Source organism: Opisthocomus hoazin, chromosome 15 (assembly GCF_030867145.1).
Source record: "Opisthocomus hoazin isolate bOpiHoa1 chromosome 15, bOpiHoa1.hap1, whole genome shotgun sequence".
NCBI classification, from domain to species: Eukaryota; Metazoa; Chordata; class Aves; order Opisthocomiformes; family Opisthocomidae; genus Opisthocomus; species Opisthocomus hoazin.
In genome coordinates, this window is record NC_134428.1 from 26,483,559 (window position 1) to 26,501,068 (window position 17,510).

At 43.1% G+C, this 17,510-nt stretch overlaps 1 protein-coding gene across 6 annotated transcripts in view; it reads left to right on the forward strand.

Moving 5' to 3' along the window:
- Window positions 1-17,510, forward strand: part of IL4R (interleukin 4 receptor) — a 28,121-nt gene that overhangs the window by 4,657 nt on the left and 5,954 nt on the right. For 3 of the 6 annotated variants that reach the window (XM_075436749.1, XM_075436752.1, XM_075436750.1), the window contains exons 2-10: window positions 259-372; window positions 4,230-4,371; window positions 5,252-5,406; window positions 6,489-6,643; window positions 7,257-7,413; window positions 8,203-8,302; window positions 8,905-8,974; window positions 9,113-9,189; window positions 9,295-11,515. In XM_075436749.1, coding sequence (XP_075292864.1) covers window positions 294-372; window positions 4,230-4,371; window positions 5,252-5,406; window positions 6,489-6,643; window positions 7,257-7,413; window positions 8,203-8,302; window positions 8,905-8,974; window positions 9,113-9,189; window positions 9,295-11,515 — 3,156 coding nt within the window. In that variant the 5' untranslated portion in view covers window positions 259-293. Of the gene's footprint in view, window positions 1-258; window positions 373-4,229; window positions 4,372-5,251; window positions 5,407-6,488; window positions 6,644-7,256; window positions 7,414-8,202; window positions 8,303-8,904; window positions 8,975-9,112; window positions 9,190-9,294; window positions 11,516-16,553; window positions 17,501-17,510 lie in introns of those variants that run through there. The other 3 variants (XM_075436753.1, XM_075436755.1, XM_075436754.1) reach the window with 3 other exon arrangements.

The following is a 17,510-nucleotide window of genomic DNA, read 5'->3' on the forward strand; positions in this document are numbered from 1 at the left end:
TGCTTTTCTAGAGCTAAAAGAGTAGGTTCACTGCATGTCAGTTTAGTATCCTCTGTAATTAAAACTTTGCAGAAAAGTCTCCTAGCTCATTTGTATTATCCTTACTCTTCTACGCTTCTGATTGTTCCATGAGCAAGCTTTAGAGGGGATCAGGCACTGCAGGGGATCTGAATCCTAACATCTAGCAGAGTGGTAGGAAGAACTAAACACTTAACTGGGACACTGATGTAAGCTTGTAGTAATGTTTTCTGTTGGCAGAATTTCAGCACAGCTTGTCCTACGAAACCTGGCCAATGTCAATGATGGCAAGGCTCCCAAGTGCTGCACCGTATGCCCTGTGGATCCTTTTCTTTTCGTATACAGCAAATGAAGGTATGTTTGTCAATGTTTTAAACTATTATACTGAAGTTTTTATTGACAGCGTTTTCCCATGACTAGTAGGCAACATTAATCAACTAATACAAAATGTGTAACTTCACATGTCAGAAATATCTTTATACTAGAATAAATTCTTAATTTTTTTTTTCTTTTTATTGCCCTTTTCCATATGGGCAAGAAAAAAATAGGAATTTGCAGGAAGGAGAAACTGAGGTTTGGAAAGTCATCTCCCTGCTTCAGTATTATCTAATCTCTGTCGGACAACCTTGTTGCAAACAGGGTGCTTAGCAATGACCCAGGGACATCTCTGTAGAAATCCCGTAAGAGTAGAAAGCACTAGTCTCTCACTTGCTTACTTTGATAACTGCAACTGTTGGCCATGCGGGACCTGGAGGGAGCTGTGATCATGAAATGGAATCTGTGGATCTACTATTAAAGGACATCTGTCAATTTGGCTTCTCTGAAGTGTGCAGAGTTGCTAAGTTGGAAAATTTAGTTGATGGGGTTTGAATAAATTTTGCAGGCACTTGCTGTCAGACATTCGGTGCTCTGACTTGTGCCTGTACATGGGCAGATGACTGGCATGTGATGTCCTATGTGTTCTTCACTACACCATTGTTTTGGTCTGGCAGGACGTGTAGCTGCATTAAGTCTTAATGCTGCTTGTTAACTGGTTATTTTCTGAAGTGCAACTGGCGGGGGCTGAAGATGAAAATGGTTTTATTCTTGCATCTTTTCTGATACTTGATTATAAAGACAAGGTAGATATATAAAATCATGTTTTCCGACAATGCATTTTATTCGCTGGAAAATGAATCTTACATTTTATTTCTGTTGTTTTTAAATAGTTCCACAGTAGTCTACAGTTTTTTTTTCTTGTTTGTTTTTTGGGTTTTTTTTTGAAGAAAGAAAACCAAAATAGTTAAAATAGCCTGTCTCTAAAAAGGAAGGTTAGTTAGCTACTTTCTTATGTACTATGAAATGGTACGATTTGAATTTTAATTAATGAGAAGGATCAAAGTTTGCAAGAGCACATTGGCTGGGTCATCTGATCCAGGTAATCCCACATCTTCTGTAAGTGATTTTTATCAAGGTTTAATTTTACAGTTGTGGTTTCACACACACCCCCCCCCCCCAGTTAACTATGTGTTTTAAGTTTCTTCAGCATGACGTTCTAGTTGAGGATTAAAAAAGAAATCCACTATTTCAGTTCCCTTTTTTAACTACACCAACTGAAAACAAACTCTGTGTACTGTAGGTGCTTTCAAAAGGAAATTCTCAAATATCTGAGGCTTTAAAAAAAAATATGCTGTACCAGAGATGAAAAAGGGAGAAGGTCACAGGAGAAGAATACAGAAGATAATTTAGAGTTCTGGAAAGACATGAGGGCGTTGAAGGGCAAGACAAAGTAAAGCTGCTAATCATCATAGCTTAACATAGCAGGAAGAGCTTTATTTAATTAAAGTATTCTTGAAAGTGTAAGATGATTAACACAGTGGAAAAAATAACGATGTTCATCTTTAAAGGGCTTAAAATGTTAGTACTTCTTCTAAAAGTCTATCTTAAAGTGGAAAAAAAGAAACTAACAATAAAAATACAAATGGCAACCAAATATAATCAGTAGCAACAGGATAAATAGATAATTGTTCTTTTAAAATAAATGAGCAGTGTGACTGTTACAGAATTGCAGAAGTTTAACTTGCTGCTCTTCTGGTAATTCTTGGGTTTTTCTGAACAATCAGGGACCATGCAGAACAAAAGGGAACTAAATGTGGTGCTGCCATCCAGAAAGGATGTAAGAGTGATAGTTCTTATCTACAAGATAAATATCTAGCCTTAGTAACTAAAACAAACTAAAACATTTTCTAAATATTTAAACACTATTGAAACCATGAGCTGCAGTCAATTCTAGGTTTATAACCAGTCAATATGCTAGACAATTCAGATTATGATTTTTGTAGAATTTTTAAATGGTTCCTTGACATTGCTGTATATCCTCATTTGCGTAAGTGAACCTCACTGAGGTTATTGAGCTTACTCCAGTGATCCAGGACTGCTTGGTAGTCAAGTTTTGTGGGAGGCCTTTTAGGCAAGTGAAAGTGATGTGTGGATTTTAACGAGGATGAAAGACCATACACTGACAGTACTGAACAGTTAAGTATTTGTTTGAGTCGGGTTTTTATTGAAGTACCAGAGGGTCTGGTGGTAGAGCCCATTGTAGGTCAAGTATCTTGTCCACTAAAAGGCATCTGACTGTCTTGTTTATTACATTTGCAGATACTGAACTGTATCAGAGTATGCAGAAGTTGTGTCAATAAATAACCCAAGTGGACTGCAGAGAAGTAGAAATGTAGGAAGGATAAAATTAAATTAGGTGTTTTTGACAACTGGAGTTTTTGCTTGGGAGAAATAACCTGAAACTTAGGTACCCGCTGGAAAGAGTAAGCCTGTGAAGCAGCAGTGGCTGAAGGACAAAGACCTTACAGGATGTGAATTGTTGGCAACTTAATCTTGAATTTGCAAGGGAAATTATGAAGATGGAGAGTTAGTAATGTGCTGGGCCATGTAAACAAAATTATTTACATACTGTAGAGAAATGAAATCATGTTTTTATATGGCCGCTGTATAATTGCCGCAGGAAACATTCTAGCAGAACCTCTTAGGAAACTATCAGGGAAAAATATCAATTAATAGGATTCTAAAAACCTGCCAAAGCTGTTCTAAATTTTCATCGGGAATTGAGATGTAGAGCAGGAGAGAAGAATTTAGATCTGTACAACCTGTGCAAGAAAAGGGAGAAATTGTTAATATTGCCAGTAACAGAGACGTCAGACATCAAAGAAGGCAAAGAATTGTCTGGGATGATAAAAGTATAAGCTATTTCTTAGTGCATCACTTGGAAATTATCACATTCCAGTGCTATGTTTGGCACACTGTTAGTCCTAATAACAGCATGACCTTACTGTCACATAGCTCCTTCTCTTCTGTTCCTTGTTCCACTAATGTGGAGTGTATTGACATAATGGAAAATAAGGCTGTATGGGATACTGAGGATTGTGTATTCCATTTCCCTTTTCAGTTCTAACAAAGCTATTTTGACTAATGTTTTCTTTTTTTTTTTCCTAAATACTACTAGTGGAAGAGATTGTGAACATGAACATTGGGAGTGCAGAGACTTTGGGCTTTTGTGTACCCTCTCAGTGCCTGGAACAATGTGACACTAAATCTCTTCAGGTCTCTCAACACTATTATAACAATGAAAAGCAGAAGATGGAACAGGAAATACTCAGTGAAATTAAGAAAATGTGCATACTAGAAGAAAGCCTGTGACAGGAAGAGCTTCTAGGCTATGGAGAACTGCTCTGGGGAGACAGAGGGCATGCATTTGGGAATCTTAGAACCATTGTAGATAAAGCAGGAGTACGTGCCTGTAGGCAGTGATCTTGATCTGACTCTGTTAATTATCTGCATTTTAGCTTTTGAACCTTTTGTATTTAACACATGGGATGATGCTGTTCTAGAATTAAACGTTGATGTGCATTAAATAGAGCTATCAGGATCAGATTTTCTGTGCTTGGAAGACTGTGTTGGATGAGTTGTGCCTTTCTATTTCAATATTACTACTGCAGCCCTTCTTCCTCTCCAGGACCGTAGACGTTGTCTCCAGAAAGGTGGAGACATTAGGTGACATGCATCTCTTTCCATTTACCCAGAACGTGAAAAAGAACAAGGCTTTCACTTAATTTATAGGGGGTTGGTAGCTCTGTTTAGATGGAAAAGTTAATGTTTCTGATTAGTCCAATTTATTCTTTTTATTCTCTTGCTTCTCATGGTGTGCTGCTTCTCCATAGTTATGGCTGCAGGACGTGTACAGGAATTTGCATGCTTCACTGACTATGACAAAGAGCTGGTTTGTGACTGGAAGGTGCTTCCACGAACAAATTGCTCCAAAGAATTCCTGCTCTACTACAGGAAGGATTTTTTTTGTGTGCCGTAAGTGTTGAAGAATTTATGACATTATCATTGTTAGAACTTCATATATCCTATGGCCATTATCGCTTTGATTCCCTCCCTCTGCCATGGATGTCTGGGACAAAATGTAATCCAGATTATTCTTGTCAGGTGGAAAATGGATTGCTGCAATTAACAGCATGCTCTGTTCAGTGGTCTAACTTTCTGCAGACCTCTCTGCACTTTTAGCACAGACGAGTGATCAAGTTCTACTTGTAGGAGTGGTAGGGCTCTCATAAGTTTGCCCAACCTTCATTTCATGCAAAATTTTACCTCCTTCAGGAGAAATCTTACCTGATTTACCAGTCTGTCGCCTGTGTGAAAAGTACTCTGCCCTGGAGCTAGGGGTTATCTCTGCATACAGTCTAACTCCATGTTCAAGCACAGAGTGTTGTCCGTGTCCTGCAGCAGGGCCAGCTGTCATCTCCTACAAAGGAAGATGCGTCTGGGCTTTCCTGTTCCTCTCCGTATGATTTCTCCACACAGACATCCAAATAACCTACTTTGTACACTGTAGTAAACCTGTTCCTATATAGCAAGCTGTCAGTCCGCTCCTTCAGATGTTGAAGTGTGACAAAGGGTGTTAATTTTTCCTCTTGGGATCAATACTTAGCCTTTCTGTCAAGTTTTTTCATTTGTGCAATACAGATACCCAAAGAGGATTTTGGGAGGGTGGGTTCTTTTGGAGATTGGGGGAGCTCAGTTTTGGTTTGGATTTGTTTGGGCTAAGTGTTTCTAGGAACTGAGCTCATTTGTCTCAGATTTGATGAGCTCTACACATCAGGGAAGCTTGATTTCATATTTTCAATAACTAGTGTGCCGCACTTTCTGAACATCACACAATTTTCTGCCTGTTTTTCAGAAATAGTGTGTGTGTCCCTGAGAATGGAAAAGACAGTTTAAAGTGCACTTGCACAATATATCCGGATTATTTTGTATTAGGCCTCTCGTATATTCTAGCTCTACAGTTCAATGGGACTGATATGTGGAATTACAGTGTTACACCAGCCCTGGTTGGTAAGAAACTGTTTTCTTTGTCACCAAGACATCTGCTTCCAGGCTTTGCAATCCTAGCTAACTCCTCATTCATGACACTGCAACAGTTTTTCCTTGTCAAAGATGAAAAGTGCCGTGCTGGCTTAAATGCGAAATTCATCTGGCTTAGAAACCTGATTCTGGAGTAGATTCTTAAGGAAAGAGTGTAAGTAACTGGGAAAGCAGAGAGTGATTCTTCCTCCAGCTGTACACTCTCAGGTGCCAGCCAGCAGCAGTTTGGGGGCTTAAACCTGTCTTAAGTGCATTTTACTTGTGGCTGTAGAATTCAGGGATGAAGAGGAATGTACTACTTCCGGTTTCTAAAAAGGCACTAGGCTGTCCCTACTGAAATTTTTCCCACTCCTGTCTTTGTCATTTCGTGCTGGTTGAATCATCCCCCAGAATGGAGATTTTTACAGTAATTGATGCTGGATTATAACAACCAGTGATAAAAAGTTAGCAGCTCTGCTCTTTTCACAGGACAGAGTGTAGATGCAGTTTATGTGTCTCTATAGACACCTAGTTTGTTTAGAACGGTGTGCTCTTTCATGACACTTGTCCCCTCAAACACTCAGAGAAATCTTTCACATACTTTAGGCAGGCATTCGTCTGCATCGATGAGCTGGTTCTTGTCAGGATACTTGATTGTCACTGCTGCTTATCAGCAGAATAAGCAGGAGCCTGCATCAGTTTCTAAGCGACAGATAGCCAGGACAGCCTGGAAGTGAAGTTGTCAGAAGCTCTGTGCCTACCCCGTGGCATAACATGCCATTGTGAGAACGCAGGTGGTTCCCATTTTTCCAGGCTGAAAGCTGCATCCAGTGCACCAAAAGGTTGAACTTGCAATTTGTTCAGCCAGCTTGAAGATTCAGTGCTTGTTAATGAATACCTTGCAGTTGCTCTATTTTGGCCTCTATATCTTTGTGCTGCAGGTTAGTGAAAAGGGCTAAATGCATTGACTGCGATGAGATTCTGTTCTCTGGTGAATGTTTGTCTCTCTGCTTCTCTCCATCAGTGCTTTTCCATTGCCATGTTCTCCTTAATTATATTTTTTTAACATACAGTTAAGCCAAGGGCCCCCAAAAATCTTGCCATTGAGAAAGTTGAAAATGGTAATTTCAACCTGAGCTGGGAGGAGAGCTACTCTCCTTTATCCATGCTCTCTGGACAGCCAGTCATCTATGAAGTGAAATACTGGAGGAAGCAGCACCCGACAGAGGTAAGAGACAGCCAGTCTCTTCATTTTCTGGCTCTCTGGAGCTTTGAGGTTTAAAAATTCCTCTGAAAAGTCTTGAAACCGTTTCATGGATAATGGTGTAAGGGCCAGCAAGGGCAAGTCCCACAGTGTTCCTGAACATGCACTTCCCACAGGTCGCGTTACCCCAGGGTGGTTCAGCTGGGCCTTAAAGGACTGAAGCTCTTCTGACTGCCACTCCAAAATGGTCTGCTGCTCACAGGAGATGGGACAGAGATTGAAAATACAATGTTTCTGTTCCCTGAACTTCATTTGCTCCTTAAGACATCAGGAAGCTGGAGGCTGGTCATGACTCTGGGGTGTACTTGAGGCATTTCAGACACCCTCCTGAGCAATCCAGCACTTCAGGGCTGGGCTGCTTCTGGTAGGGGAAGAACATGGACGGTGGCATGTCACAAATGCCACCTGCTCATGACAACAAAATGCAGTATCACGCACAGCAGATCAGGTATACAGTCATTAATTTGCTTATTTGTAAAAGGTCGCTGAAACACAGAGCACTATTGTTATTTAATTGCTGTCACTAACCCTTCACCTCATAAAGAAATCAAAGTGAACTTTCTCGCTTTCTTTTCAGGTTTCTGTAAAAGCAATTAACTACCAGGCAAAAAGCTTTGAAATTACTGCAAGCTCCTTGAGGAAAGGCTATGATTACGTTGCAATTGTAAGGTGTAACTATACAAACTACCCAGCCTACTGGAGTGAATGGAGTGAAGAAGTTGAATTTCACTATGGTAAGTATTGTAACAAATAGCAGCTTGGTAAAAGGATGGTATAGTTTTGTAAACCATATCATATATACTCTCACTCTCTCCTCTTAGAGGAGAGTTGTGGAATCATCATCTTAATCCTTTTGAATGTATTGTGGATACATCTATAAAGGCTTCCAAAGAGACTAAACATAAAAAGGCAACTCCTCAGGAAACTAAGGAAGAGAAGTCCAAGGAAAGTTGGATTGTGTAGCCTTGTGAAAAAAAGGCTGAAAGGGGATGTGTTTATTCTCTGTAAATATTTCATGAAGTAGACACCAGGGAGAGAAAAGAGATATTTAAACTGAAGAACACTGCTGTAAGTGCAAGTGTGTATAAATGAACAAGAGATATTTAGGCTGCAAATTAAGTAATACTTTAACTGTCAGAGGGCCAAGGGTTTATAAAAATCTCTGAAGAGCAACAGCGGGGACAGGAAGCATAGCTGCACTGCAGTGGAGGTGATAATGCCATTGTAGGGACTGTGTGACAGGCTTGTCCTCGAGAGCTGACAGATGGCCTCACAGTACTTGTTGGCTCTCTCAGGTCCTAATGCTGCTGACTGCAGTACCTCCATTGACCTTTCAGGCATGCCACACACCATTGCCACTGGTAGCTATGTACGCTCTGTTGTTTATCTGCTGAAGGCTTTATTTTATGTCCTGTAAAGAAGCTTTTTTGTTTTTTAAGGTGCAAAAGAGCAATGAATTGGGTATCATCAGTACTTGTATTTATATACACATACACATGTAAATTTGTATGTTTATTTAACAGATTATCGAGTAACAGCTGAAGACATTCTGCAGATGGCTGTTCCTGTATCCTGCATACTGATCATGGCAGTATCTGTAATTTGTTACTTCTGTGTTACCAAGTATGTATCATACCGTTCACGGGGTTTATAGGGTAGCAGCTTGCACAGATACCACTATTGCAGTTGATTAGCTGAATGTCTGGTAGCATGGGAATCTGATGGTTTTATTTTTCCTCAGCATGTTTGTCTCCTCTCTATGAGCAAACATTTTATAAACACAGATCAGTTGCACTCTGTCATTTTCTGAATAGATAACTGCATATTCTCTAATAACCTTACTAAAATGGGCTTGTTATAGCATTCAAAACAGCTGCAGTTATGGGGTTTGTCAGTTTTGGACCCTAGTCTTTGCCGGAGTTCCAGTAATGATGGTTAAATACCCATATTTCTTAAATTTTCTAGTGGTAATGTGAAAGTGGGATCATATCTGTTTCATACATCATTTTAAACATGATTAGAAGAACATGTGACTGTGGCTGTGCAGAGCAGTCACACACCAAACATACAGGCATTAAACACAAGTTTAATGAAAGGCAACACTTGGAGATGCACAGAACAAGCACTTCCTGTTGCTGCAATGCAGACGTCTGAGAGAGAGGGAAGTGTACACTGATGAAGCCAAAATGCAGTTAAAATAAACAATTGTAATTCTTCCCTTGCAGAGTGAAGAAAGAATGGTGGGATCAAATCCCAAATCCAGCAAAGAGCCATTTGGTTGTAAAAAATGTTAAGGTAATTTAAAGTCGTTGCAAAAAATACCTTTTCCTGGACCCCAGAAGTAGAATATGTAAAATAAGTGCTATTGTCTGCTAGTGCAGGGGATACTAAATACAATTCACGTGTCCTAGATCTCATTTGTATCTTTCTTAGTTTTCAGTTTTGTGCTACATTGATGAAATCAAGTTCCCTTTCCATGACTTAAAGCAGAGTCATATGGAAAACCAAATGTAAGTAAGATAAAGGAAAAAAAAAAACCCTTCTGCTTTATAGCAGAAAGTAGTTTCCTATTAGATAAACATTAACTGTCCTTTCCTTTTGACTTCCAAAAACAGAAGTTGTAAGAATTGTCTGGTTCAACATTTGTCAAGCCAAAACTTCAAGGGAAAAGATAACATCAGAAATGTTGAGAAATCTTGCAGTTGTCACAGCAAGTCTGGAGAGTGGTTTCCAAAAGGCAGCAGTGCAGTTTTAACCCCTGAGACAGTTCTGGTTGAAGAGTCTATAGAAATCTGTGCATGTGTAACAGGCATTGAGGCTGAGAGCCAGGAAGAGACTAGTGACCAGATCACCATGTTTGAGCCTTGTGAAAGCAGTGTCAGTGCTCTCAGAGAGCACACTGAACGTAATGATGCACTAGCTAGCATGTTTATGGAGATCCTGGCAGATGAAAACAACATGCAAGATAATAAAGACCCAGACATCATCACAGGTGAGAATAAAACCTTTGAGAAACTTGAATCGGAAAATCCATTACAGCGAAATCCAAAAGAAAGCACAGCCCAGAGTCAGCAGCCATGTGATATTTCTCATACAGTCTCCCTTTTCACCAAAACCTCTCAAGATGACTACAATTGTAGTACAGCCAGCAAGAACTCAGAACAATCAGAAGAATCCTTTGAATCTGGCTATCGGAGCTCCAGCATAAATTCTGCTTCTCTGGATGCAAGCGATCTTCTACATGTGGTTCATCAAAGCCTTTTTCCATGCAGTTCTGAAAGTCAGCATGACTCAGATGTCCTGATCCAGGAATCTCCAAATAAACCATCCTTTGGGACCAAAAAAGACAGAATAAGCAACACTGCATACAAGAGTTTTGATACCCTAGTGTCTCCCTCCATGGGACTGTGTAGCTCTGCGTATAAGAGGTTTGACACACTTATCTCTCCATCCGTGGAACCCTGTGATTCTGCCTACAGGAGCTATGACACCCTTACGTCTCCATCCGTGGAGCCCTGTGGATCTGCCTACAGGAGCTGTGACACCCTTACGTCTCCATCCGTGGAGCCCTGTGGATCTGCCTACAGGAGCTGTGACACCCTTACGTCTCCATCCATGGAGCCCTGTGGATGTGCCTACAGGAGCTGTGACACCCTTACATCTCAGTCTATGGCTGACAGTAGCCTGACTCTGTGTTTTGAAAATGGGTGCTCATCACTACCTTTGACACAGTTTTCAGAAACACCAGAACTTCATTGCAGAGATCAAATTTATCAACCCCCTTCCAATGAGACATGTTATACCAACTACAGATCTCCCTACACTGAACTTGATTTTCAGAACACCTGTTCTGAACGTACTGATTTTCCATCTTTCTCCGTGCATGCAAATGACAGTGGTTCAGCTTTCCTACCAGAGGAAGAAATACATAAGCAAGTAACGTACCAAAATGTTCAAAAGAAAGCCAGTATAATTTCTTGCCCCAGTCGACCTCAGCCATCTGGTTATCAACCTTCTGATAATGCAGTTAAATGTAATGGTACATACTGTGACAGTGATGTTATCTCTGGGTCACCATATGAAACCTTAACTCATCTTTTGTACAACAACCTGAGACAAACACCTCCAGATACCATAATCTGTGAACCTGACCAGAGGACGGGTGACCATGTATGTTTGATTGTACAGGGTTTTGACTGCAGCGTTGTCCCGGGTTTAGCCTCTAGTGAGAATGTCACACAGACCAGTGATGACAGCCTTTGGATCATCAACTCTAATGAGCTGTCTAGTGATAGCAAAGATGAAAATAGTGGCAGAGACAAACAGCTGTTGCATTTGTTAGAGCTGAACTCTCAAGATTTTAACAGCAGAGAAACAACTGTAAGGGGGACAAATCCTAACAGCTTTAACGATACTGGTAAAGGAATGCAAGAGAGCAGCAATAACAGACTAAATACTGACTTTCACAGCCACACGCACAACCATGTGAGGAAACTTGGAAATGCAGGGGAAAATAAAGAGGTGATAAAGCATGCGGTAGGCAGGAGGTGTGGCTCAGCAGCTAGCTTACCAGAAGAATCACTGGACAGCATTGGGCTAAACTTAGAAACAAAAACTGCAGAGCCCCTGGAGCTCCTGGTCTCGGAGAAGTTGTCACCTCCTCTTTTTGTGGATAACTCCTGTCGTGATTCTTACACCATTCACAGCGAGGGTTCCAGACTGGCACCCACAGTTAAAAAAAGACCAGTAGCACTACTGAGGGAAAATAACAGGAAGAATGAGAAAAAAATGGAACTCGTACAAGTGCTTGCCCAGGAGGACAACTGCTACATGAAGGTAGCCTAACCACATTTGCCAAGACTGAACCAGATCTGTCTTTGGAAATAAACTGTATGGCAAATTGAAATGTTGCTCGTTCTTCCAATCTTGCCTGAAGTGAGGGCTGCTGCGGTTCAGACATGGATTTGGTTGGTTGTAGCACTCATGCTTGCTGCAGAGCTGGCAGCTGAAGTGTGATGCAGGCCCCTGGAGAACAGTAGGGCTTAGCACCTAACAGTTGCAGCTACAACTCTATCAGGGCAGTGAAGCCAGAGCTAAAGCTTCTGTGGCTGTGATCATTCTCTAAAAGTGAGCAGCAGCTGCATAAAGTAGGAGTTCTTAGTACAGCTCCTGTGGTTATTGCCCTGGCTCAGTATGTTGCTTGGGAAACACACAAGGTGATGTGGGAGGTGCTGACACACCTGGAAGTGGGACGTAGGTACAGGTCAAAGGGGAAGTGACTGACTTGCACTGACAGCATCACACAGCTTCCATAATTTATTTATCTGGGGGGGAAAGGAGAGGAGAGAGGTCCTGTGTGCCTAGCCCCAGCATGGGGTATGTGTTTCTATACTTGCTCAGTCAAGATCTGAAATAAAGATTACTGTCATTTGGGCTTAAGCAATGCTATTATTGATGATTAGTTTCTTATTCTGTAGAAGCAAGCAGAGTTATCTCATACTTCTACAGCTGTAAATGGAATCGGACATTTCTAAGCGGTGTTTTCCCAGAAAGTTTATCCAGTTTATGGTCAGGCTCCCTAAACTGATGGAGCATTTTTTTGGCTGCTTGTTCTTGTCCAGTCGGAGTGGGAGTTATGCCTGCAGCATATACTTCTTGTTGGTTAATTGTTCCAGAAGTTTTATTCATGACTCTGAACTTTCTTGGGGCATTATCATGTGTTTTGGTATGGTAAATTCCACCCTAGTATGCTGGCACAAAATAGTTAAGAACCATTAAGTAATTTTAGGTGTGTTAAAGTGTGTATGTGTATTTTGTTATTTAGAAAACCCTATTTGCATTGCCATTCATAAGGAAGGAGACCATAATGTTAAGCACAGAAACTGGTTTAACGTGCTTTGTAAGTAAGATTTTTGTACTGCAAATCTCTCTTCAAAGTTCAGGTTGGCCAAGTAGTAGAGGTATCTATGCATCAATTTTGTAGCAGTAAAAAAGAGTATGTACGCCCTTGGAGGAGACTCGCAGTGAAGTGTCTGTATTCAGATGTGATAGTTAATATTTGTATAGGCACTGGTTTGTGCCTCACTTTCACTGAAGTGGTGGTTAGTGAAAGACCTAACTGCTTGCCGCTGAGGTGCTGATGAACATGTTATTTATTTGTTTTTACTGCAAATATCACACTGAGTTTTATTTTCACTTGGGTGAGGTTTAATTCTATCAGAAATACTCTTTCTTTGCATGAGGGCAGTCACTGCTGTAGTTAACATCAGCACAAATTCTGTGAAGTGGGAGGGCTGTGAGGCAGACAGATGAAGAGGCTTTCCAGGACCCATCAGCCAAACCCTCACTGAAATGTAGAAGCCATGGTCTGGCTTATACAACAATGGGACGTTCTTCAAAGACTATAACCTGTTAGGAAGGGATGGGATCTACCTGTCTAGAAGAGGAAAGGGAGTCTTCAGCAGCAGGCTGGCTAGCTTGGTGTGGTGGGCTTTGAACTGAAGGACTTGGGGTGGCGGGGTCAAAAGTCACAGTGCTCAAGCCATCGCATCCAACTGGGGAGTAAGCCAGGCCAGCCAGAGCAGTGACATATGTTCCTTAGCTGCCTCCCAAGTTGGGAACCAGAAGGCCAGCCACCTTAAGGGGGTGGGTATGGCTATGGCAGATCCTCTTGCACCCATCCAGGGAAACCTGTATGCTCGATTACCTCTCTGAAATGCCTCTACACCAATGCACACAGCATGGGGAATAAACAGGAAGAACTAGAGATTACTGAATGCCTTCTTTGCTTCAGTCTTTACCGCTAAGGCTGGCCCTCAGGCATCCCAGTCGCTGGAGATAAGAGAGAAAGCCTCGAGAAAGGAAGACCTTCCGTGGGTCAAGGAGGGTTGGGTTAGAGATCACTTAAGCCAACTGGACACCCAGAAATCCGTGGGCCCCAATGGGTTGCACTCATGAGTGCTGAGGGAGCTGGCAGATGTCATTGTTGAGCCACTCTCAGTCTTCTGAAAGGTCCTGGAAAACAGAAGTGCCTGTGAACTGGTGGAAAGCCAGTGTCACTCCAGTCTTCAGAAAGGGCAAGAAGGAGGATCCAAGAAACTATAGGCCGGTCAGCCTCACCTCCGTCCCTGGAAAGGTGGTGGAGCAGCTCATTCTGGATGTCATCTCTAAGCAAGTGGAGGAAAAGGTGGTTATTAGGAGTAGTCAATATGGATTCACCAAGGGGAAATCATAGTTGACCAATTTGATAGCCTTCTACGATGGCATGACCAGCTGGGTAGATGAGGGAAGAGCAGTGGATGTTGTCTACCTCGATTTCAGCAAGGCTTTTGACGCTGTCTCCCATAACATCCTCCTAGGGAAGCTCGGGAAGTGTGGGCTGGATGAGTGGTCGGTGAGGTGGATTGGGAACTGGCTGAAGGGCAGAGCTCAGAGGATGGTCATCAGCGGCACTGAGTCTAGTTGGAGGCCTGTAACTAGTGGGGTTCCCCAGAGGTCAGTCAGTCTTGTTCAATTTATTCATCAGTGACCTGGATGAAGAGACGGAGCGTACCCTCAGCAAGTTTGCTGATGACACCAAACTGGGAGGAGTGGTGGATACACTAGCAGGCTGTGCTGCCATTCAGTGAGACCTGGACAGGCTGGAGAGTTGGGCAGAGAGGAACCTTGTGAAGTTCAACAAGGGCAAGTGCAGGGTCCTGCACCTGGGGAGGAATAACCCCATGCACCAGTACAGGCTGGGGCTGACCTGTTGGGAAGCAGCTCTGTGGAGAGGGACCTGGGAGTGCTGGTGGATGGCAAGTTAACCATGAGCCAGCAGTGTGCCATTGCAGCCAAGAAGGCCGATGGGATCCTGGGCTGCATCAAGAGGAGTGTGGCCAGCAGGTCAAGGGAGGTTCTCCTTCCCCTCTACTCTGCCCTAGTGAGGCCCCATCTGGAGTATTGCGTCCAATTCTGCGCTCCCCAGTTCAAGAACAATGGCGAACTACTGGAGAGATTCCAGCGGAGGGCTGCGAGGATGATGAGTGGAATGGAGCATCTCTCCTACAAGGAAAGGCTGAGGGAGCTGGGCTTATTTAGCCTGAAGAAGAGAAGGCTGTGAGGGGATCTTATAAATGCTTATAAATATCTGAAGGGTGGGTGTCAGGAGGATGGGGCCAAGCTCTTTTCAGTGGTGCCCAGCGACAGGACAAGGGGCAATGGCCACAAGCTGAAGCATAGCAAGTTTCAGCTGAACATGAGGAAGAACTTTACTTTGAGGGTGGCAGAGCACTGGAACAGGCTGCCCAGAAGGGTTGTGGAGTCTCTTTCTCTGGACATACTCAAAACCTGCCTGGACACAGTCATAGAATCATAGAATGGTAAGGGTTGGTAGGGACCTTAAAGATCATCTGGTTCTAACCCCCCTGCCATGAGCAGGGACATCTTCCACCAGATCAGGTTGCTCAGAGCTCCATCCAACCTGGCCTTGAACACTGCCAGGGAGGGGGCATCCACAGCTTCTCTGGGCAACCTGTGCCAATGTTTCACCACCCTCATGGTGAAGAATTTCTTCCTAATATCTAATCTAAATCTGCCCTCTTTTGGTTTACAGCCATTCCTGTGCAGCCTGCTCTAGGTGAACCTGCTTTAGCAGGGCGGTAGGACTAGATGATTTCCAGAAGTCCCTTCCAACCCCTACCATTCTGTGATTTTGTCTGCCTCATGAGTAAGCTGACTTACTTCCCTAAATCCAAGCAAAATCAATTTTAAGTAAAAGCCCACAGTTAGTTATTGCAGCTACCCAGAATGGATTACTCACTATTTACTGTTAAGGGAGGGGCAGGGACACCAGTGGTGCTTTCTTCCCCTTCTGCCACTGCCCTCTGCTTTGTGCTCTTTGTGAAATCCTCCTGGAAGGGTTGCACTTGGATGGATCAGCCAGGAGAGGTCTGCTCAGGCCAGGTTTGGAAAGCTGTGTGCTGCAGCACTTCTCTGCTGAGCCCGAGCCTCATTCTGCCTTTCCCTGGCTTTTTTTCTTCTGCACAGCTATGCCCTCCTGTCTGCTCATTTCTGTTGGATGGCTTTATGTGTGTAGGTATTCTTCCCCTTGTCTCCTTTCAGTATTTCTCTGGTGAAATAAAACTGTACCTCTTTGAGAAGGAAGAGCCCTATTCCTGTGTTTTTGCATAACCCAGAACTGGTGATAAACACGGGCTGGCTGCGCAGCTGGCCAGCTCACTCCCCGTCCTGCAGTAGGCACGGTGCATGACTGCAGTGGGAGCTAAGTACATGCTCCATCCTCCACTTTTGCCATCCAGAGCTACTGCCAAGCTATAAAACACAGGCAGGTTTCAAATGACAGGTGTCTTGGCTGAGATGGTGATCTACCTGGAGCGTGTTGAGTTGTGACTTTGGGCTGGCTCTCAGGACTGCCAGCGAGGCGTTCTGACCTGAGCCACACCTCCTGGGGACTAGTCTGTGGTTGCAATGGCAGCTTCCCCTCCCGAGACAGGAACTTCATTCCTGAAGGCTGGGACCCTCCAAGCATGTTCTTTTCAGCTAGCAGAGGGCTCCTACCGGGACAGAGAATTACTGATCATAGTAAGGGTATTTTCAGTGGTTTTTGGTTTGTTTTGTAAGACTGAAGTGCAGGTGGAGGCTTATGCCAAGTTTTAGCCTAATTACAATTCCATTGACTACTCGCAGTCACTCCACCTTGATATCTTTCTTACCTGGCTGCCTACCAAGTATTAGCAACCTGACTCACCATGAGTAAAATGAGTTCCTGAGAAAAGCAGGTGTATTCCCAGTTCAGGAGAAACTAGTTCTGATACACTGTGTTTCCTTTGCAGAGAACGCCACAGCCTTGTCTTTTTTTCTTCTTTCTGAACAGTGTTAGCTCCTTGGAAATCTGCACCTATATGGAACAGCTGTTGGCAAATTCCTATCAGTCACGAGGTTTGTCATTGCCTGTGGAAAACTAACAATAACCACAAGATGAGGGTGAGACTAGTATGGAGCAGGAGCTGGAGGATGTGGGTCGAGTTCTTGCAGCTAGGGACAAGTTAATTTAGGGTGAGGGAGGAGTTGGCTTTTTAAATAACTTGTCTCTGCATCTTGTTTTGGGACCCTGCATTGTTGAGGCAGGGTGCAAGGATGTCCAAGTGCTTATCCATCATAACCTACAAACCTTATCTAAGAAAACAAATTCTTTTAGTTGTTGCATTCTAGTAGTGACATGGCCAAAGGAACAAAGGGTGAGAGAACCAAATGAGGCGGTTGTGACTTCCAAAACCCTGCTCCCTAACGTTTACCTCTGACTGTGGAATTGTGTGACAAAACTACTTAGTGAATAGAGACCAAGAGGACAGTTTGCTTTCTCCTAGCCATGTGTTTTCTGTAGAAAACTCCTTAGGGAGCATGATTTGTGCAGTTCATATTCTAGCTCTGACAGAGGTGCTTCCAAAGTGTGTAATTTTGCATACAGTTACTTTCACAAATAATAGGTGGTTTTGACTGTTTCTCAGGGGAACTCTGCCCATGCACAGGTGCACACACAGAGACATGGATCATTTCCCACCCTCTGCAGATTGCTGAGTACAAGGTCCGCTCCAGGCTCCCACGTGGTGATGCCTCATGATTACACATTACCCGGAATTTTAATTTTTTTCACCACGCTGCTATGACTGAGGCAGCCATGTCATGCTGTCAGCTTTTCATCAGATGTTGCAGCCATGGCACGCAGCCCTCAAGGCCCCTCTGATTGACTAGACTGTGGTGATGAGGTCGGAAGCCAAGCAACAGCTCAGCATGAACTTGCTGACAATCAGAACAGTGAGACCAATGAACC